We start from the raw sequence: 23,481 nt of genomic DNA, 5'->3' as shown, positions 1-23,481 counted from the left end.
TATTTACAGCTGTTTCTTACCACAGAGCACAGAAGCTCCAAGGGGCACTTCCCTGGAGAGGAACCTGAGTTCTTCTATTATTGGTCTGACTGGAAACAGCCAGAGCCTCCTGTTTGTGTCTGCTGGTCATGCGCTGACCAGGCAGGTGCACTCCGGATGCTCGTGTCCAGTTGCTCACTTGGCTGACCTTAGACTCAACAATTCAAATCTGCCCTTCGCCAGAGCTGGGTAGGCAACACCAGCGGCCACCCAGGTTGGGATCCTGGGGCTGGCCTAGAGCATGACCATCTTTGTTTTCTTCTGAGCTTTTCCCATGTGCCCAGGCACGCTGGCACCCTTCCCACCTCTTCGGTGGATGCAGCAATGGAAGCACGGAGAAATCAAGTAACCTGCTCAAGGTCACGGAGTAAGTAAGAGACAGAGAAGAGGTGAAGGCCCAATCATCTCTGTCTTGAGTCTGCCTGTTAAAGCCCAGGACAGGCATTCGGTGTTCACATACTCCCCCAGGTGCTCTGGTCTGCTCCTCCAGGCTGCTCCACTCTAAATATTTCTTAAATTTCACTGGATCTCAGAGCCTGATTGATCTCCCTGCATCTGGTCTCAACTATATATATATTTTTAAATGTCTCTTCTTACTTGCTACTTTGAGGAAATGTCATTTTTTACTGGATTCAGACAGAGGTAGAAGCTCTCAGAGAGAGCAGCCTATGTTTCTTGGCAATCAGTCCCTGGTGTTTTTCTTTGGCCTCCTTCATTCTCTTGACCAAAAATTTAGCATCTTCTGTGGCCTCTTCCTTATTTTTCTTTGTATACTGTTTCTTCAGAGCAATGCGCTGACACTTGTGCTGCTGGATGCATGGAGTGGCAAAACACTGAATCTTGGGTACTTTGGTCCTGGGTTCATCACCGTCTTCGTTTAGGGACTTTCTCACCCCATATTGGTGGGCACCATCTTCTCTAGAGAGACTGGAAGATTTGTGGATTTTGCTAGCTCTTTTGGACCCCAGGTGACAAGGCACAGTAGTGTCAGTGAGACCAGGAATACCTTTCCCACTTTTTTTTTTTTTTACAATTACCAGATTGAGAACACTGAGACTGGTGTCCACAGTGCGCCCCCGAACGGATGCGCACTCTCTCCAGTGCCCCCTGGTCATTGACAGGAATGCCCCTTACTCAACAGCAGGCAGGCACGGCCGTGTGTGAAGTTACCCTGCTTCTTGGGGAAACCTTGTTTGTTGTTCCCACCACTGATTCAAACCACGCGACCCTTCTGTTCTTCACTCAGAATGTCAGCAGCAACTTCCATGGCCACAGGATTCTCATAAAAGATACAGCATTTGCATCCGTTGTCCACTTTGGTGAGTTTCTGGCACCCAGAGTCTGGGAAAGCCATATGCTCAGCTTCATCCTAAAGCAGCCCACGGCCTCTGAGGTGCCAAGAAAAAGAGCTGGTCTCCCCTTTTAATCCACCCACCACATAGATGTCAGAATGACCTAATAAGTTAACCACTGACATGGTACACCTGTTTAAAAATCACCTTTCAATGGCCCTTGCTACTCATAAGGTCAAATGCAGGGTCTTGGGCTCAGCACTGGCCCAGTTCTGCTTCCTGCTGCTCCCACCTCCACAGCAGCTGCACATCAGCCCCACCGCCCTGCACCACACTTCCCTGGCCTACGACTGGGCCCACCAAGTGAACTCCAGTCATCCTCCTAGGGCGTGCTGAGCTGTCACCACCACCACTGTGCATCCCTTTGCCCGTCTGCTTCACAGGCGGTGCCACCGTTGCACTGCTTGGGAGCTGCGTGTGCTGCAGTTGCACCAGCACAGGTCTGCTCCTCCCCATGTCCCTGCAGTGACGCAGACACCGGCCAGCAGTATCCACGGTGCTGTGGATGGACGAGACAGGAGAGAAATTCACATGGACTACCGAGTCCTGTGTAGGAAAAGGGACGGCATGGCCACTTTCTCAAGAGGATGGTGCCCCACACCCCTGCTTGAACAGGCTTTTATTAGGTTTTGGGGTAGGAATGCAGATACAGCTTATTAATCATTGTCTGGCAGTTAGGATCAAATGATAGATAATGTTCAAAGAACTATTGGGGCTCACATTGAGTCAGGGTCTATCACCTAAAAAGCTACAAAACTTAAGGGACTAAACTCATTTACTGCCCGGGCCTTTATCATCTAATTAAGAGCATTCTCAGCAAAGCAGGTTTCACAAGATTTCATGCATTCTTTCTTAGGTCTGATCACCCAGGGAGCCCGCGGTTTCCAGCACAGGGCTGCACTGCCCTCTGTCATTGTTTCAGGCTTAAGTCAGGCAGAGGAAGCAAGGCAGCTGAGAGATTAGGAGACTTCCCTCAGGCAGAATGAGGACTGAGGCTTTGTTAAAGCTGAGGGGCAAGGGTCAATCACCTTCTTTCTCCATAGCCCCCCAAGTCTTTCCCTGTGGCTTCCACGTGATTATTCCTATCTTAGATGGTTCCCCCCTTGGGGAATCTTACCAGTCATTGGCTAACTGATCAAGCACTGGGGGCCAGGCAAGGAGCAGAAGTGGCTCTACTGCCAGGGAGATAAGCTTTGTCTCCTTAGGGGCTTCTGGTCCAGAGGTCTCTCACTCAGCCTTAGCCATGGGGGTTACAGCTCCTGCAACCAGGCGGGGTGGTTTCCAACACTGCAGCATGCCCAGTGACTGAGGGACAGCTAAGCCTTTAGGTCTCAGAAACCTGTTCTTGTTTTTATCAAGATAAAATGCATATAATGTAAAACTAACCATTTGAAGTGAATAATTCTGGTTTTTAGTATACTTACAAGTTTTATAATCATCTCTATCTAGCTCCCAAACATTCATCATTCTAAGGTAAAACCCTGTGCCCATCAAGAAGTGTCTCTCCATACCCTTCACCCTCTGGCAACCACTCCCCTTTCTGTCTCTTATCAAACTGCCTATTCTGGACATGTCATATAAATGGAATCATTCAATATGGCTTTTTGGGTCTGGTTTCTTTCACTTAGCATAATGTTTTGGAAATTCATCCATGTTGTAATTCATATCTCTAATTCATTCCTTTTTATGGCTGAATAATATTCTATTTTGTGTATTTGCAATACTAAACTTTGTACATGCATTCATCCACTGACAGACATTCAAGCTGTTCCATACTTCAGCTATTGTGGACATACTGCTGTGAACATGTATGTTCAACTGCCTATTTGAACACCTGTTTTCAGGTCTTGCTGGGTCATATGGTAGCTCTGTATTTAACTTTTTGAGGAATAACCAGACTGTGTTCCACAGTGGCTGCACCATTTTACGCTCCTGCCATCAGTGTTTCAGGGTTCCAGTTTCTTCACATACTCACTGACACTCATTTTTTTCTGGTTTGTTTTTTTGTTTGTTTGGTTGTGTTTTTGTTCTGTTTTTAGTATAACCATCCAGTTGAATATGAAGTGGTATCTCACTGTGGTTCTTGATTTGCATTGCCTAATGACTAATGATGTTGAACATCTTTTCATGTAATTTTTTGGCCATTTGCACATCTTTGGAGAAATGTCTATTCAAGTGCTTTGCCCGTTTCTTAATTGGATTGTCTTTTTGTTGCTGAATTGTAAGGTTTTATATATGCACACATGCACACATATATGTGTATCACATATATGTACATACATGCACAGCAGTTCCCACTTATCCACAGGGGACATGTTCCAAGACCACCCAGTGGATGCTGAAACAGCAAATAGTACCGAGCCTTATATACACTGTGTTTTTTCCTACACATATGTACCTATGAAAAAGTTCAATTTATAAATTAAGCACAATAAGGGGTTAACAACAATAATAACATAGATTAATTATAACAATGTGCTGTAACACAAGCTATGTGAATGGCTTTGGGGCCATTACTTAGTAGAACACGCATTACTTGAACACAGGCCCCATGATACCACACAGTCGGTTTGATCATGGAAATGGCGCTGCTAACAATGAGTGAGTAGCATGCATGCGCAGTGTGGATACACTGGGCAAAGGTGACCCATGTCCAGGGCAGGGCAGGACAGGATGGCGAGAGACTTCATTACGCTACTTAGAACAGCAAGTAACTGAACACTTCTAAATTGTTTCTTTCTGGAATTTCCCAGTTAATATCTTTGCACCAAAGCTGACTGCAGAACGTGAAACCATGGATGCAGGGGTGGAACATTGTGTGTATGTGTGTATTCTAGATACTAGACCAGTATCAGTTATATAATTTGCAAACATTTCCTCCATTTTAAGTTGTCTTCACTTTCTTGATAATGTGCTTTTATACTGAAGTTTTAATATGATGAAATCCAATATATGTTATTCCTTTTGTTGTTTACTTGTGCTTTTGGTGTCCAATCTAAGAAACCATTGCCAAGCCCAAGTTCATGGAGATTTACCCTTATGTTTTATTATAAAAGTTTTATAATTTTAGCTCTTAAATACAGGTCTTTGATTCACTTTAAATCCATTACAATTCTTTTGTACATATATATCTAGTTATCCCTGCCCCATATATAAAAAATACCACTCTAAAAATTAAAAAAAAATTAAAGCCCACCATTCTTTTCCCATTGAAAGGTCTTGGCACCCTAGTCAAAAAATTAATAGACTGACCTGGCTAGGTGGCTCTGTTGGTTGAAGCATCGACCCATACACCAAAAGGTTGTGGGTTTAATTCCTAGTCAGGAGGCATACAGGTGACAACGATGCCTCTCACATCGATGTCTCTCTTTCTCCCTTCCTCTCTAAAATTAATAAATATATCCATGGTTGAGGATTTTAAAAAATGAATAGACCATAGATGTATAGGTTTATTCCTGAACCCTTAATTCTACTCCATTGGTCTACGTGTCTCCTTATGCCAGTACCACACTGTTTTGATTACTGCTGCTTTGTAATAAGCTTTGAAATGGAGAAATGCAAATTCCCAACTTTGTTATTCTTTTTCAAGACTGTTTTGGCTATTTGAAGTCCATGGAGATCCCACTTATGTGAATGTTAGAATGGATCTTTCTATTTTGTGGAGATTTTGATAGGGATTCTAACTATCACTCTGGGAAGTATTGTCATCTTAACAAGAATAAGTCTTCCAGTCCATGATCATGGGCTGTCTTTCCATTCATTTAGGTCTCCTGTAATGTCTTTCAACATTGTTTTGTAAAATATATAACATAACATAAAATACATAAAATAAAATATATCATTTCAACCATTGTAAATCACACAATCCAGTGGCTTCTTGTATATTCACAATGTTCTGCAATCATCACCAGTATCTAGTTCTAAGAGATTGTATCCCATCAAATAGAAACCTGTATTTATTAACCAATCACTCCCCAATTCCCTGCTCCCATCCCCTGGCAACTAGTAATCAACTTTCTGTCCCTATTGATTTACCTATTCTGAAAATTTCATGTAAGTGAAATCATATAATATGTGACTTTCGTGGCTTGCATCTTTTTTATTTAGCATGTTTTCAAGGTTCATTCCTGTTGCAACATGTATTAATACTTCATTCCTTTCTATGGCTGAATAATATTCAATACTATAGATATACACTATTTTGTTTATTCATGCATAAGCTGTTGAACATTTGGCTTGTTTCTACCTTTGGCTGTTACAGATAGTGCTGCTATGAACAAGTGTTTGCATGTTTTTGTTTGAACATTTGTTTTCAGTTCTTTTGGGTGTGTACTCAGGAGTGGGATTGTAAACTAATATGGTACTTCTATGGTCAAATTTTTTGAGGAACTGAGAACTGTTTTCCATAGTGGTTGTCTCATTTCACATTCCCACCAACAATGCACACAGTTTCAAATGTCTCCACATTCTTGCCAACACGTGTTTTCTGTTTTTTTCTTTATTATAGCTATTCTAGTGTGTGTAGAGTTGTATGTCTTATGGTTTTGATGTGCATTTCCCAAATGAGTAATACATATATAAAGGTAATACACACTTTGCAAAAGTATCTTGAAAAACTGACTAAGCAAGTGGATGCCACAGATCTCAACAAACAAAAATCAGAAACTCGTCAGGAGGGAGGAAGGTCTGATTTCTAGAGTTACAACATTATAACACTGAAAATGTTCAGTTCTCAACAACAACAACAGAAATCACACAATTGTATCAACTTTGCTTCTTTGTTAGAGAGCAGTTATGGGGTCTATTTCAGGGCTGTCTGTCCTGTTTCACTGATCTATTTGTCTGTTCTTTCACCAGTGCCACCTGGTTTTGGCTAGAGTAGCATTAGAGTTATGTCTTGAGTCAGGTATCCGTCCTTCAACTTTGTTCTTTTTCAGTATCAAGTTAACTATTCTGGGTCTTTTACCTATCCATATATACTTTAGAATCAGTTTGTCAATAGCCACAAAATAACTTGCTGGGATTTTGACTGGGATTACATTGAATCTATAGGTCAATTTGGGGAGAATTGACATCTTCACAATATTGAATCTTCCTATTCACAAACATGAAATATCTCTCCATTTATTTAGGTCTCTGATTTCATTCATCAGAGTTTTGTCTTTTTCCTCATATAGATCTTATCCATGTTTTGTTAGATTTGTACTATTTTATTTTGTGGTGTTAATTCAAATGGCTTTGATTTTAATTTCAAATTCCACTTGTTCATTGCTGGTATACAGGAAAGTGATTGACTTTTGTATCCTGCAGCCCTGCTAAAACACCTTTTTGGTTGCAGGAGGTGTTTGGTCTGTTCTTTCACATTTTCCACATAAATGATCATGTCATCCAATAAAAGGCAGTTTGATTTCTTTATTCCTTTTTATTCAAATTTATTCCAAATTTGTATGCCTTTTAAAAATATCTATTTTATTGATTATGCTATTACAATGGCCCCATTTTCCCCCTTTATTCCTCTCCACCCTGCACATCCCCTTCCCACCTGCATTCCTCCCCCACCTTTAGTTCATGTCCATGGGTTGTACATATAAGTTCTTGGGCTTCTCCATTTTCCATACTATTCTTACCCTCCCCCTGTCTATCTTCTACCTACCATTCCTGCTACTTATTCTCTGTACCTTTTCCCCTGTCTCCCCCTCCCTCACTGATAACCCTCCATGTGATCTCCATTTCTGTGGTTCTGTTCCTGTTCTAGTTGTTTGCTAAGGTTTTTTGTTTGTTTGTTTGTTTGTTTGTTTTTAGGGTCGGTTATTAATAGCTATGAGTTTGTTGTCATTTTACCGTTCATATTTATTTATCTTCTTTTTCTTAGGTAAGTCCCTTTAACATTTCAGATAATAAGGGCTTGGTGATGATGAACTCCTTTTACTCGACCTTATCTGAGAAGCACTTTATCTGCTCTTCCATTCTAAATGAAAGTTTTGCTGGGTAGAGCAATCTGGGATGTAGGTCCTTGCCTTTCATGACTTGGAATACTTCTTCCCAGCCCCTTCTTGCCTGCAAGGTCTCTTTTGAGAAGTCAGCTGATAGCCTTAAGGGAACTCCTTTGTAGGTTACTGTCTCCTTTTCCCATGCTGCTTTTAAGATTCTCTACTTATCTTTCATCTTGGCTGATGTAATAATGATGTGCCTTGGTGGTGTTCCTCCTTGGGTCCAACTTCTTTGGAACTCTCTGAGCTTCCTGGACTTCCTGGAAGTCTGTTTCCTTTGCGAGATTGGGGAAGTTCTCCTTCATTATTTGTTCAAATAACTTTTCCATTTCTTGCTCTTACTCCTCTCCTTCTGGTACCCCTATGATTTGGATGTTGGAATACTTAAAGATGTCCTGGATATTCCTAAGCCCCTCCTCAGTTGTTGTTGTTGTTGTTTTTAATTCCTGTTTCTTCATTCTGTTCTGGTTGAATGTTTCTTTCTTCCTTCTGGTCCACACTGTTGATTTAAGTCCTGGTTTCCTTCCCATCACTGTTGGTTCCCTGTACATTTTCCTTTTTTTCACTCAGTATAGCCTTCATTTTTTTCCCCTCTATTTTGCAGCCATACTCAACCATTTCTAGGAGTATCCTGATTACCAGTATTTTGAACTGTGCATCCAATAGGTTGGCTATCTATTTGTCACTGAGTTGTATTTTTTCTGGAGCTTTGATCTGTTCTTTCATTTGGGCCATGTTTTTTGGTCTCATCACACCTGTCACATAATAAGGGGCAGAGCCTTAGATGTTCACCAGGGCAGAGCAAGCCACTTCCCTGTGTTGTTTGCTATATGTGGGTGAGGGGTCCAAGGTGGAACAATGCCACTTGCTCCACTCTCTGCTGGCTTTCAGTCACTTCCCCTGCTACCCACAATCAAACTGGGCCCTTCTGGGACTGATTCCTGGGTGGGTGGGCTTGTATATATTCTAGGACCCTGTGGGTCTCTCCAACGAACTCTCCTGTGAGGCTGGGAGTTTCTCCCACTGCTGCCTCAACCCCAAAAGGTGTTTTCAGTCAGAGGCTTAGAGGCTTTGAGGCTTTATTTCCCCATACTGTAACCCTGGGTTGCATGGTCTGCCTCACTCCCCAGTTGTTCCTCTTGGTTTATCTACACGTGAATCTGGGACTGCCCAGTCTGCCAGCCATAGCCTTGCCTGCCCTGGTCCTCTAGCTTCCACCTTGCCAAGAGTCCTGCTGTCTCCACCCTCCTACTAGTCTGGATGAATGTTTCTTCTTTAACTCCTTATTCTTGGATTTCCATACAGTTTTGGTTTTCTGTCAGTTCTGGTTGTTATTTGTTTTTAAATTTGTTGTTGTCCTTCTTTTGCTTGTGCTAGGAGGCACAGTGTGTCTACCTACACCTCCATCTTGGCCAGAAGTCTCCAAATTTGTATACCTTTTATAACATTTTCTTGTCTTACTGCATTACCTAGGATTTCCAGTATGATGTTAAAAAGTGGTAATGACAGGGGTGGGTCATCCGTGTCTTTTTCCTGACCTTAGTGGGAAGGCTTCAAGTTTCTCACCATCAAGTATACTGTTAACTGTAGGTTGTTTGTACTTATTCTTTATTAAGTTGATGTTCTTCCTCTATTCCCAGTTTTCTGAGTTTTCATCATGAATGGAGGTTGAATTTGTCAGGTGATTTTTCTGTATCTATAGATCTAATCATGCATTTTTTAAAGCCTATTGATATAATGGGTTATATTGATTTTTGAATGTTAAAACAGCCTTGCATACCTGAGATAAATCTCACTTGTTCACAGTATATAATTATTTTTATACATTGTTTCATTCAATTTGCTAACATTTTGTTAAGAACTTTACATCTATGTTCATGAGCGATATTGGTTTTTGGTTTTCTTTTCTTGTAATATCTTTGTCTGGTTTTTGTATTAGGGTAATGCTAGCTTCACAGAATAGGTTAGGAAGTGTTCCCTTGTTGGGAACCGCCCTGCCTGGTATCAGAAGCTGTAACCCCCACCAAGGCTAAGGCTGAGGGAATGACCTTGGATCGTAAGCCACCAAGGAGACAAAAGCTTATCTCCCTGGCAGGAGCACTGCTTCTGCTCCTTTTACTTCACCCTGCCTGGGCCCCAATGCTTGGCCAGTTAGCCAATGATGGGTAAGATTCCCCAAGGGGGGAACGATCTAAGACAGGCACGATCATGTGGGAGGCCCCCAACGAAGGACTTTGAGGGGCACAGCAAAAGGGGGTGATGGACCCTCGCCCCTCGGCTTTCACTATAGCCTGAGTCCTCATTGTCTGTGAGAAAATCTCCTAATCTCTTGGCTGCCTTACTTCCCTTGCTCCACCTAAGCCTGAAACAATGACGGAGGGTGGTGCAGCCCTGTGCTAGGAAGGGCAGGTTCCCCGGGTGATCAGGCCTAAGAAAGAATATGTAAAATCCTGTGAAACCTGCTTTGTTTAGAATGCTCTCAATTAAATGATAAGGGTCCAAGCAAGAAGTAAGTTTGTTCCTCAAAGTTTTGCAGCTCTTTAGCTATCTGACCCTGACTCACAATAGGCCCTCAGAGTTCTTTGTTATCTATTGTTTGATCCTTACTTCCTGGCAATGATTAATGAGTTTTACCTGAATTCCTGAGTAAATGAACCCAATAAAAGCCTACTCCAGTGAGAGAACAGGGCACTCTCCACTAGAGAGAGTAGCCATTTTGTCCCTATTTCCCCATGGGACTCGGTTGTCCCTGTGTATGTTTTTCTCATGTTTCGATGAACATCCACAGCCGCGATGGATACCGCTGGCCTGGTATCCTCCACATTCCCTCTGCTTCTATTCTCTGAAAGAGATTTTAGGAAACTGGGGTAGGACTTCCAGTCAAAATGAAGATATAGGTAAACACAGCTCACTTCCCCCCACAACCACAGCAAAATTACAACTAAACCACACAACAACTATCACTCAGAACCATCAGAAATCAAGTTGGGTGGGAGTCTGACAGCTATGGAATAAAAGAAACCACATCCATCCAGACAGGGAGGAGGGCAGAGATGAGGAAAGGCTGGTCCACATCCACATGTGGTGGATAAAAATTGGGGAAGGATATCTCAGGAGTGAGAAGTTCCAGTCCCACACCAGACCCCACAGGCCAGGGTTCCAGTGCCAGGAATATAAGTCTCCATAACTTCTGGCTGCAAAAACCAGCATGGATTGAATCAGTGAAAGAAACTGCTGGAATACCAAGCAGTTCCTCTTTTTTTTTTTTTTTTTTTTTAATATTTTATTTATTTATTTATTTTTAGAGAGGGAAGGGAGGGAGAAAGAGAGAAAGAGAGAAACATCAATGTGTGGTTGCTGGAGGTCATGGCCTGCAACCCAGGCACGTACCCTGACTGGGAATCGAACTTGCGACACTTTGGTTCACAGCCCGTGCTCAATCCATTGAGCTACGCCAGCCAGGGCCTAAAGCAGTTCCTCTTAAAGAACCCACACACAGACTTATTCAAATTCACTCCCTCTGAGCTCCAGCAATAGGGTAGCAGCTTGAAAGGCACCAGTTGCACACAGTGAGGAACTGAAGTGTCTGGCATCAAGGTGAGAATTGGGGGACAGCTTTCTCTCAGACAGAAAGGTGGGCAAAAACCATTATCTCTTTTCTGAACTTTCCCCCCACAGAGCCACAGAGTCACAGAGCCAGCAGGCAGGTGCCATATCTTAGACTCCATTGACCTGGTGAAAATTGTTTGCCCCACCCTGGAGATCCCCTGAGATCCCATCCCACCCAACTAATGGGCCCACCCAAGCTGCTAACAGAGACTTTTCCATATGAATGGCTGGTCTTGGCTCATGCTTCACAACTTCCTAAATCCTCTAAACAAACCACAGCCTGCCTCAGTGAGCCCCCAGCCCCTGCACTTCCTGCCAAGTGGCCCTAGGCCCAGCACTAGCAGCAGCCAGCCTATATTCACAGCTTGGCTTTGCCTGGGAATCTCCAAGCCCAGCACAAATTAGCAGCCATCTCAGATTTCTCTAGTCACTGGTTCAATTCCCAGTCAGGGTACATGCCTAGGTTGTGGGCCAGGTCCCCAGAGGGGGGCACATGAGAGGCAACCACACATTAATGTTTCACTCCCTCTCTTACTTCCTCTCTGTCTATAAAAATAAATTTTTTTAAAACAGGAAAACCCTCCAGATAATGAATTAAACAAAATTGAGATAAGTGATCCATCAGATGCTGAGTTCAAAACACTGGTTATAAGGATGCTCAAGGAACTTAGTGAGGACCTCAACATCATAAAGAAAGATCCAGTCAGAAATGAAGGATACACTAATTAAAATAAAGAACAATTACAAGAAAACAACAGCAGAGTGGATGAAGCTAAGAATCAAATCAATCATTTGGAACATAAGGAAGCAAAACAACCAATCAGAACATGAGGATAAAGGAATAAAAAAATAAACAAAAGTTGTGTAAGGAACCCTGGTACAACTTCAAGCATTCAAAAATTTGCATCATAGGGGTGCCAGAAGGAGAAGAGAAAGAGCAAGAAATTGGAAATCTATTTGAAAAAAATAATGAAAGAAAGCTCCCCTACTTTGGTGAAATAGACAAGCAAGTCCAGGAAGCACAGAGAGTCCCAAACAACATGGATGCAAAGAAGCCCACTCCAAGACACATCATAATTAAAATACCAAAGGTTAAAGATAAAGACAGAATCTTAAAAGAAGAGAAAAGCAGTTAGTTATCTACAAGGGAGTTCTCATAAGACTTCTAGCTGATTTCTCAAATGAAAGTTTACAGGCTAGAAGGAACTGGCAAGAAATATTCAATGTCATGTAAAGGAGGGACCTATAGCCAAGATTGCTCTACCCAGGAAAGGTATCATTTAGAATTGAAGGGCAGATAAAGAGCTTCCCAGACAAGAAAAAAAGCTAAAGGAATTCATCATTACTAAACCATCATTATATGAAATGTTAAAGGGACTTATTTAAGAAAAATATGGAAAATATGAACAATAAAATGGCAATAAATACATATCTATCAACAATTGAATTGAAAAAACAAGCTAAGCAAATAAAAACAGAGATGAAACCATGGGTACAGAGAGTATTTTGATTGTTGCCTGATGGGAGGGGGAGGGGAGATAATGAGTGAAGAAGTGAGGGGATGTGACACGGACACTGGCCCACAGTGTCCGCAGCATTATGGATGAGACAAGACAAATTCATACAGACTATGGAGTCCTGTGGAGGAAAAGGGACAGCATGGCCACTCTCAAGAGGAAAGTGCGCCGACCCTTGCCTTGACAAGCTTTTATTGGCTTTCTAATAGCATATATCAAAGAAGGTTTTCATTCATTAGTTAGGTTTGCTTTAGGTACTTTTTACAGATAGCAACTGAAGGGATGTTACTGATTACTTCTTATAGATTAACAAGGGAAAAATGTTGCAAATGCAAGGGAACGATAAGAGTAACAGGTTTGGTTATACTCTGCCCTTAGGAGAATTAGCACAGACTTCAGGAAGTTACTTTAAAGATATGCAGCAAGCATTTGCTGCCTGAACTCAGGGTGAGGGAGTTTTAGCAAGAGCAAGTCACAAAGCAGCCTAGGTATAATGCAGGCCTGGCTTCCCATGGGAGAACTTCTTCTAGGGCGTGGTCCTACGAGCCAACTCGCTCCCCACTGGTTTTCCATGTGGGTGCTGAGCTACATTTCCATGCCTTGAGAAGTGGTTCCCTACAGGGGTGTAGAAGTTAAAATAGTCAGTTACAGAATAGCCATGGGGATGTAAAGTACAGTATAGGAAATGGAGTAGCCAAAGAACTTATACCTGTGACCTGTGGGCATGAACAATGGTATGAAGATTACCCGAGGGAGTGGGGGTGCTGGGCTGAGGGGAGCAAAGGGTGAAAAGTTGGGACAACTGTAATAGCATAATCAATAAAATGTAATTAAGAAAAGAAAACTAGGGTAATTCCTCCTTATATGTTTGGTAGCATTCACCAGAACATCCATCTGATCCTGTTGCTTTCTATTTTAAAAGGTTGTTTTTTCAATAGGCATAGATCCATTCATATTATTATGTGAGTTTTTGTAGATTCTTTTTCAAAAAAATTGATTCCTTTAATCTAGGTATCAGATTTGGGTACACAGAGGTTTATAATATTCCTTTATCATTTTTATGTCCATGGGACCTATAGTGATGTTCCCTCTTTTGTTTCTGGTATTAGACATTTACGTCCTCTTTCCTGTTTTTATTGGCCTGGCTAGAGGCCTATTGATTTTTTTTTTTTTTTTTCAAAGAATCAGTTTTTGGTTTCACTGATTTTCTCTACTGAATTCTTGTTTTCCATTTCATTGATTTCTGCTTCAATTTTTGTTTTCTTTTCTTTGGCTAACTTTGCTGCTTCTCCCAGTGCACAGCCCTTTATCTGCACCTCTGTGGTCAGAAGTGGCCACCAGCAGAGATCCCCCCCATTTGGAAGACCAAGTCTTTCTGGCCAACTCTGACTTCCAGCCTTGTGCAGATTGCTTCAGAAGCACCTGCACTGCTGTCTGCTGCAGGGCTGGGCTGAGGAGTATTTGCTACTAAGCTGAGAGCGCAAATTGACCAAATTTAACAACTTACCCATTCAAGACTTCTCCTGGAGGTTGCGCACATCTGAGACTCCAGAGTTCCAAGTGTTGCATTGGACAGATTTTGCCACTGTGGGTGTATAGGTGGGAAGACGAGATTCCCGGTGCTTCCTCCTGTTTGGTTCATCTTCAGTATTTCTATATCTGTATTGATACATCCTCTATTTAGTGAGACATAATTCTCATGGCTTTATGTCTTTGACTATATTTAAAATAGTTGAAAGTCTTTGTCTAGTCAGTCTGACTGGGCCCAACCTTATTTTACGTGCCTCAGAATTTTTGTTGAAAACTGGACATTTGCATGTTATTTTGCAGAAAGCCTGAGAGTCAAAATCTCCCTGCCCCCCCCCCCCCCCCCCGCAAGGATTTACTGCTGCTTGCTAGTTGTTTCTGTGGTAGCTTTTCTGAACTAATTTTGTAAAGTCTGTAGTCTTGGTTGTTTGTGGCAACTGAAGTCTCTGTTAACTGAGTGGTTAACTAGTGAGTCATCACAGACTTCCTTAAAAGTTTGAAACCTGAAAGAAAAAACAAAATCTCCTAGTCTGCAAGACCTCTATATGTGCCTTGGGACATGTCTGCAACACTCAGCCAGGCAGGTCACATCTCTGTCTTAGCCCTCACTTCCTGGTTGTGCAGAGAGGTGAAATCTTAGGGCTTTCTCCAAGTGGGGCTATGCTTGAAATGATTGCGAAGAGCCCTGGGCTGTGAAGCAGGAAACTTCAGTCTGAATCCTAGGTCAGTCTCAGTCAGTGGTGGGGCCTTGGATAGAAGAAATTGAGAACCAAATGGCTACCATTCTGGAACACAGTAGTGGCTGAACTGGTGTTCATTATCCATGTATTCATTCCAACAGCATAGTTCTAACCCACATTTGTCCAGAGTGATGATATCACAATCAATCAAAATTAGAAAGTATTAGCCTTTTTTCTGTTACAGAATTTCTAAGTTCAAGTCCCTGTATTTCTGGCCCAGAAGTGGAGACAGTAGTTTGGAGGGTAGAGGACTTCCCTGGCTCAGGAGCCTGCAACACACAAAAATCTGGTAACCTCGGTTTCCTCTGGGAGGGGACCTCGGTGGCTGAGGGGCTCAGGTGGAAGACTTCTTTTCCCGTGCTTTGTGGCCAGATTTTGCCCTTGAGAACCCCGTGCTCCCTGTAACCTACAGAGCCCAACCTCCTACACTTGTCCCTGAAAGGCCTCTATTCTGCCACCCCCACCTGAGCACCCATTTTTCCCACTCCAGCCACGATGGGCTATGATGTGACACTCATCACACCTCTGAGCCGTTGCTCATGTTATCCCTGTTCCTATGCTCCACCTATCTTTCCTGACCCTTATGTGGAACAGCTGCTTCTCCATGCCTCTTAAGTCTGTGCCAAGACCTGCCAAGTACCTGGGTCTCAACCTGCACCAGATGGCGGCTTCTTTCAGGTGTTCACCTTCACATCCCCCGCAACAGCCAGCTCTGAGCACACACAAAGTCCTTGTGGATCTGAAGGGCCCTAGCCAGCTTTACAAGTTCATCACCCACAGGAAAACATTCCATTTCTTCATTCACTTTTCTATAAATCTGATTTTCTTCATGAAACATCAAAAAAAAAAATCATGCAGGTTAAACCTCATGGGACACAGCCATCTACAGGAAATTTCCTGCTGAATGAGCTAAACAGCTATATTGCTACTAAAAGGGGCAAAAGATAACAGGCGACAACACAGCAGAGTCTAAAGATGTGATTTGCTGCTTCAGCCCATTTCAGAGAACTTCAGAAGGTCCCAACAGGCTCAGGTAGGTGACACCAGACACCCAAAGCTCTTCTTCCAAATGTGGCATTGGTTAGAGGACAACAACCTGCTACTAACCAGAGCTGCCAAGGCAGCTGTCCTCGTAACATTTCCTAAACTCATCTGTGAAGATCTTGCATTTCCATTTCTAGGAACAGGTTCTCAAAAAGCAAGCACCCACTTTCAAAGAGAATAGCTCTACTATTAACTGGATTGGGAACTGCAGGGGAGGTGGTGAGGACACTTTCTCTGAAGACCAGTTTCCTCAGAATATGGTGGGGTCTTCACGCCACTGGGTGTGATGAGTGCAGATGGGATGAACAGGGGACCATCACGGGATTGCCGAAGTGGGTCCCTCAGTGCTCCTGCACACTCGGGGCCGTGGGCCTGCTCCAGGGCAAGCTCCCAGCAGCCCCACTGCTTTATGCAGAGTGCCAAGAAACTGTAGTATGGCAAACAGTAAATGACTACCCTTCATTTTGTGCTAAGTTAACTATTTTATTCCATTTTCTAACACATAAAGGCAGAAAGCAAAGGTTTAAGGTTTTTTGGAAGTATTTTCTCTTGGTGAGAAAGTCTTAATTTTTTTACCTCAAGAACTGGATGGGACTGCCCACATGACCTCAGTGGGAGAACATGCTGGCGTAACTCACAGGACACTCGTGTTCCAGTCTGACAAACTCGAAGGTACAAGTTTTGAGTTCTAAACTTTAACACTGATGAGACTTACCTGCTTGGCATTGACAAGAATCACCATTACTTGCCCTTTGCCCTTAGTGACCGCCCTTCAACATCTCATCCCCAAGAGCACATACTCTGCCCCCACCCCCAGCCTGGGACTCTGAGCTCCTCTCCTGCCACAGTCAAATGACTACAGTTAGGAACGTCTGGGTCCTGGACAAGCAGAACAGGGGACATTACGTCCATAAGAGGCTACTGTATCCCCAGAAAAGTTGCAGAAGAGAAAACTTACAGTGATGAATATTTCAACATCCACAGAACATGTAATTCGGCTTTCATTTTATTTTAGTTATAAAACAATTGACAAAACACAAAGTGTAAAAAATCACACACAAACACGTTAAGTTTTCATTCCTTCTTTTGTTGCAGAAAATAAATAATGGTCACATATTCCATATGCTTGTCTATAAAAGCATTTCTAAAAATGTCATTACCTGGATTCAACAGTATAGTTTTTTGTTTTTTTTTTTGGCTTTTCAACTGCAGGTATCATACAGTAGACCATTTCCTTTTATTAGATTTTTTAAGCACTTGGGCTCCAACAATTTTGGAAAAAGGCTGTTTGTGAGCTAAAAATTCTCATTCCAAGTTATATTTTGAGTGTTAAACTAAAAAACAATAAGGTCTTAAATTATTTTATTAAAGAGGAGAACATAGTTTTTCTTTTATAAAAATTGCTCAAAAACCTCACAAACACCCAACTGACACAAAAAGTTGGTCTATCTTCATAGGAATTAACAAGAAAGGAACAAAACAGACATGGCCCCTGGGAAATATATGAAATCAGGCATGGTCTCTCCCAGTCTTCCTCGTCACGTTTCCAGTTTGGCCCTTGGGAGTTCAAGAAAGAAGAGCTCTTCAGTCATCTAAGCCTATGTTTCTGAAAAGGTAGGACATGGACTCCCCATTGTGAATCCGACGGATAGCTTCTGAAAGGATCATGCTGATATCCACTGTTTTAATTTTGGGGCACTGGAGCTTTTGGATTTCATGTGGAATTGTATTGGTAACCACCACCTTCAAATTAAGAGAGAAAAACCAACAGTGTCATGAAACCAAGTGGCTTCCTGGTGTGGTCTGAAATCTCATATATTATCAAATCTCTGAGAAGGACAGTGGGTCTACCTAACTTTCAGCAATGTTTTCACTCAATGTGAATGCTACCCTTTGTTTCTTAGGCTAACATTTGATAAACCTATACCCATCAGGACAGCTACAGGCAAAAGGACAGATAATAAAAAGTGTTGACAAGGACACAGAGAAACCAGAAGCCTCCTACGCTGCTGGTAGGCATGTAAAATGATTCAGCTGCGTTGGAAAACAGTCTGGGGGTTCCTTAAGAGTTTAAACACATATCTACCATATGACCCAGAAAGTCCACTCCCAGTGAAATGAAAACATATGTTCATACAAAAGCTTGTACAAGAACGTTCGTAACAGCATTATTCACAACAGTTAGAAAGTAGAAACAACTTAAATTTCCACGAATGAAGAGATAAAAAAGTGTTCTTCCCACACAATTCAACAAAAAGAAATTAAGTACTGACACACATGCTAGCTACAACATGGATAAACGTTATACTAAGTGAAAGGAGCCAGACATAAAAGAACAATACTGCACGACTCCATTCACATAAAATGTAAATGTACAGACAGAAAGTAAATTAAGTGGTTGCCTAGGGCTGAGTGGATTGAGAAGAAATGGGATGTGACTGCTAAGGGGTGTGAGGTTTCTTTCTAGAGGGATAAAACTGTTCTAAAATTGATTGTGGTAATGGCTGCACAATTCTGAGAAGGTACTAAAAATTACTGAATTATGTACTTTAAATGAATGAATTGTATAGTATATGAATTATATCTCCATAAAGCTGTTATTTCCAGGTAACTCAATTGGTCATTCCAATGCACCAAAGCAGCGAGTTCAGTCCCCAGTCAGGACACATGCAAGAATCAACTAATGTGTGTATGGTAAATAGAACAACAAATCCATGTTTCTCTCTCTCAAAAGTCACTAAATTAGAAACAAAATAAAAAGTCTCTTCCTGATAATTCTATTTAAAAAAGGCTGTTATTTTTAAAAGTTAACACTAAAAATGAAAAAAAGGAGAAAACAAGCACTTCAACAGCTACAAATGGAAAAAAATTAAAATACCCAGCCTTCTTAAAAAAGCAAAAAGGAATGGGAATAATCTTTATTATTAATTATAATGCATACTCCCTAATTCCAAAATAAAGCTCAAGACAGTTTCTAATAAAGAAGTACATGCAGAAGGCAACTGTTGAAACAGAGAAAGAGAAGATCAGGAATTATTCAGAACCAGCAGCACTGGGAACGTGAAAACCTAACCTAACCTAATTATTGTGACTCATCATTTGGCATTTGATCTTCCTGATACTGGGCAAGAATGGAAACATAAAAGGTTGTATTAAGTCTCATTACCTGTAAAAAGGAGAACAATTCCCACCCTCCACACTCCAGGAAAAAAGATACCTCCCCACTGGTACCAAACAATTTATTCACCATCCACTTGGAATGAACTACAGAGCTACCAGGTAGGGCGGAGCCTGCGCTGCACACACAGCACCTCCTGGAGGGCACCATGTGGTGACCTATGGGCTTAGTCTTTCTCACTAAATAACCACCCTCATTGGGAAATATTTTTTAAATAACAGATTTACTGAGCTATAATTTACATATAATTCACCCATTTTTTTAAAAAGGTGGACAAATAATTTTGTTTTGTGCATATAAACCAAGTACTGCCTACTTTTTCCATCAATTTTCTCTCAAACACTGAAAACAGGATGCCTTATTCTGGGAGCAGCCCAAAATACCCATTGAAAGATTTTGGGACAGAGTTGTGTTTAATATCTCCCCCAAGAGAAGTCCTCTATGCCTTAGCTCTCACTCCTAGTTTCACCCTTCCCCAAACCCCGGCACCCACTAATGTCCTCTCTGTAAAGACGCCTATTCTGGGCATTTTACTGAACTACTTCCAATTTTAAAAAAGGAAGAAAAAAAACCAAAACGCTTCAAATCATGACTTTCCACCACCAAGCACTATCTAGTGGCTCCTGCTCTGGAAGAAGAGCATCAGCCCTCTTCCACTCCTCAATTCCTGCTGCCTAACTGGTCCACCCTGCATTACTTTTACATTGTTCCAAACTTTATAATCTACTGTGCAACGATGTTTTGTGTGTAAATTTATATGAAAAACCTTGCTTCCTAACCAGAGTGAATGCAGGAACCTGGTTTGGCCATCAGTTACTCGCCCCAACTTCAGTTAGGCACATCAGTGACAGGCTGCTCTCAGGGATGCCAAGACCACTACAAGGGCAGCCTCTCCCCTGAAGCGCACCTGCTGTCGGACTCACGTCTGCCTCTGCTGGGCTATGTCTTCCCTCCGAAGTCCACTCTGCTCAAAAAGGTCTGGTCCCAGCTGTGTCCTCTCCACCCTCCTGTGCTCTGCTGTTTCTCAGTGGCCCACACACAGCACTGTGAGAACCCTCCTGGTGCCATGTGGACAGACCGGTGACAGCAGCCCGGCCCTTAAGTCTTCTCACTTTACTTAACATAGGAACTCTGTGTTGTTCATTTTGCTTCCTGGAGTGCCTGTCCTGCCATTCTGGATTCTCAGTTCATTTTGTCCAGCTGAGAGGAGGCTGCACTGAGCAGAAATATGGAAGTATGGTCTCTGGTCTGCACTAAGGCATCCTGACCCCATCCAAGATGATAAACACAGGGCCAGACTCATGGAGATATAATGTGAAGAGTAAAAATGTGAGACTTGGAAAAGTAAAAAGAATTTAACTAACTAAAGATTCAATACCCAGGAATCTACAGAAGACAGCACTTCTGTTTACGGGATAATAAAAATACGACTTATACAGCCAAGCCCGTTACCTAGCTAGTCTCTAGAACAAGGGAGGGCTAGTAAACCTGGACAGCCCCCCTCAGCCACAGTGGGAGCTGCAGATACCTTAGGAAAATCGCCCCCTGGCCACCCTCTCCCAATCTCATATCACAGGCAGCTGTACTAGGGAGAGAGATGGGGCTTTGGCATCAGGCAAACTAAGGTCTGAATCCAAATGTTCAGCCTAGTTAGCTGTCTGACCTTAAGTCACTTAACTTTTCTGGTGCAAGATTTCTTGCCTCTCTAAAAGAGATGCTGAGCCCTGACCAGTGTGGCTCAGTGGGTTGGGCATTGTCCCACAGAACGAAAGATAACCCGTTCAATTCCCGGTCAGGGCACATGCCGAGGTTCATGGCCAGGTCTCTGATTGGGGCTTGCAAGAAGCAACTAATCAATGCTTCTTCTCTCCCACTTCGATATTTCTCTCCCTTTCTTTCTCCCTCTCTTCCCTTTCTCTAAAAATAAACAAGTAAAATCTTTTTTAAAAAATAAACAAGGCACTGACGAGGGTTTGCAGGGCTGTGCAGGAGCTCAGGAAGGGTGTGTGCGCAATGCCAGGCAGTGCCAGAGCAGACAACATGCTCCAGTTACAAGGGTTATCAGACCCATTAACTATTACTATGGGCAGTCTTACAGTCCATGAAATGCAAATGCAGTATAACCTGAGTTTTTAACCCACTTGTAACTATAAAATATCTCCTCCTCCACCTATGAGGTGCAACTACAGATCAGGAGGTACCGAAGGGGCAGGGCAGCCCACCCACAGGTTGGCTGATACCTCATCGATGGCAGACTCCTCAATCAGTCGGGGAGCATCTGAAGATAGCAAGCCGTGAGTCGCCATCACAAAGATCTTGTACGCACCTCTTTCCTTCAGGGTCTCTGCTGCAGCCAGAAAGCTGTCAACATCATCGATGATGTCATCCTGTCAAATTACAGATGCAGCAAAATACACGTGAACACTTTTGCAACCAGGAAAAAGGGTCTAACTTTCCACTGTGACACATGCAGACAGCGCGGCCCTGCCACCACTCCCGTGCTCTCCCACCAGGCCTTCCATAGTGAGCCTCCTGCACCTGTCACTCAGGGGCTGTCTTGTCTCTGCTGCATGCAATGCTGACATGGTTTCCAGCTCTACAGCCCTATGTCCAGCACTGTGCCCTCATCAGGCACGTGCTCCACATACATTTGCAGAATGTTTTTTGCTTTTTTTAAAAAATACATAATAAAACTGTTAGAAGATGCTTTGACTCTGGGTGGTTCTTTCCTCTTTTCTTACTAATTTCCTTATTTTCCAAATTTTCTCCATTGTGCATGTGGGAAGCATGGTTTTTACATGTTTTTATAATAGGAAAAACACTTTAAAAAAAAAAACACTATTACTTTTAATAATAAACCCAGTTCAGTAGTTTCTGATCTATAGACACAGATTCCCCATGTGCAATAAGAGGATGTATAATATATATATATATATATATATATATATATATATATATATAATATGCACAGCTCAGTGGATTGAGCACGGGCTGCGAACCAAAGTGTCGCAGGTTCGATTCCCAGTCAGGGTACATGCCTGGGTTGCAGGCCATGACCCCCAGCAACCACACATTGATGTTTCTCTCTCTCTCTCTCTCCCTCCCTTCCCTCTCTAAAAAAAATAAATAAAATCTTTAAAAAATGTATATATATAATATATATAATATACCCTCTTGTATATCTATCTGCCCCTGGTTCCTGGGACAGGATGCTGAAACCCTGGTACACTGCTAAGTGATATGAGCAATAGCAGCATCTTTTGTTCTAATATTTCTTCTTTGACCCCATCCCAGACACAGGATTCTAAAACCTATGTAATCTCCCCAGTGATAGAAAGGTCTTTTGTTCTAATGAGATCCTAGGTGACTCCTGGGTGGGGCTGGTCACCAGAGAGGCCAGGCTCTGATTAGAAGCTTGGGTTTCTCAGCCCTGCCCCCACATCTCCTCAGAAGTGAGAGGGGCTGGAAATGGATTAATCACCAGTCATGCCCATGTGAGGAAGCTCCATGAAATCCCACCAGTAGGGGATCACAGGGCTTCTGGGTCAGTGAACACAACCATACACCAAGAGAGTGACACACCCCAACTCCACAGGCACAGAAGCTCCTGTGCTCAGGACTCTCCCAGACCTCATCCTGCACCTCTTCATCTGGCCGGTCATCTGTGTCCTTATCGCAGCCTCTGATAAACTGGTAAATGTGAGTAAGTGTTTCTCTGAGTTCTGTGAGCCACTCTAGTAAAGCAATCCAACCGAGGACGGGGTCATGGGAACCTCTGATTTGTAGGCAAGTCGGACTAAAGTTGTGGGTAACCTATTACTTGTGAACAGCATCTGAAGTGGGTGGGAGCAGTCTCGTGGGACTGAGCCCTCACCCTGTGGGATCTGACACTTTCTCCAGGTAGACAGTGTCTGAGTTAAAATACAGGACACCCAGCTAGCGCTGCAGAGAACTGTTTGGTATGGAGAGAAACCCCCCACACATTTGGTGACCAGAAGTGAAGTGCATCGTGTGAGTAGTGAAGGGGGTTGCACAGGAGGAAAAACACTTGAGTCTTTCCTTTAACACCCAGGCTACCAGTTACTTCAAGCCCCTTAGAGCATCAAATATTGTCTAGGGTTGAATAAATACTCATGTTATTTTACATACAGGGTGGAACAAAAGTAGGTTTACAGTTGTGAGTATATGAAAGAGTTTATCCTTGTATTATTACTTATTAATTATTGTATTATTTTTCATACAAACAACTGTAAACCTACTTTTGCCATACCCTATGTGTATGTATGTATATAAAACTCTTTCAAATATGTACTAATATTACTATTATCAAAAAAATGCAGCTGGCTAAGATGGAGGCATAGGTCACACTGTGCCTCCTTGAACAAAAAAAAAAGGACAACAAATTTACAAACAAAAAACAACCAGAAATGACAGAAAATCAAACTGTATGGAAGGCCAACAACCAAGGAGCTAAAGAAGAAACAT

At 42.4% G+C, this 23,481-nt stretch overlaps 1 protein-coding gene and 1 pseudogene across 4 annotated transcripts in view; both read right to left on the bottom strand.

The window, feature by feature from the left end:
* Positions 1-671: 671 nt before the first annotated feature.
* Positions 672-1,393, bottom strand: LOC114515371 (annotated as a pseudogene).
* A 15,417-nt stretch (positions 1,394-16,810) lies between these two features.
* The window catches only part of PRPSAP2 (phosphoribosyl pyrophosphate synthetase associated protein 2), a 66,480-nt gene continuing 59,809 nt past the window's right edge, over positions 16,811-23,481 (bottom strand). For all 4 annotated transcript variants that reach the window (XM_028534360.2, XM_028534362.2, XM_036032890.1 and 1 more), the window contains 2 exons: positions 21,237-21,383; positions 16,811-17,561 (listed from right to left, as the gene is read on the bottom strand). In XM_028534360.2, coding sequence (XP_028390161.1) covers positions 17,403-17,561; positions 21,237-21,383 — 306 coding nt within the window. In that variant the 3' untranslated portion in view covers positions 16,811-17,402. The remainder of the gene's footprint in view (positions 17,562-21,236; positions 21,384-23,481) is intronic.

The sequence above is a fragment of the Phyllostomus discolor genome, chromosome 8 (assembly GCF_004126475.2).
Source record: "Phyllostomus discolor isolate MPI-MPIP mPhyDis1 chromosome 8, mPhyDis1.pri.v3, whole genome shotgun sequence".
NCBI lineage: Eukaryota > Metazoa > Chordata > Mammalia > Chiroptera > Phyllostomidae > Phyllostomus > Phyllostomus discolor.
Note: the sequence above shows the minus strand (reverse complement) of the source record. Positions and strands in the feature narration are given on the sequence as shown.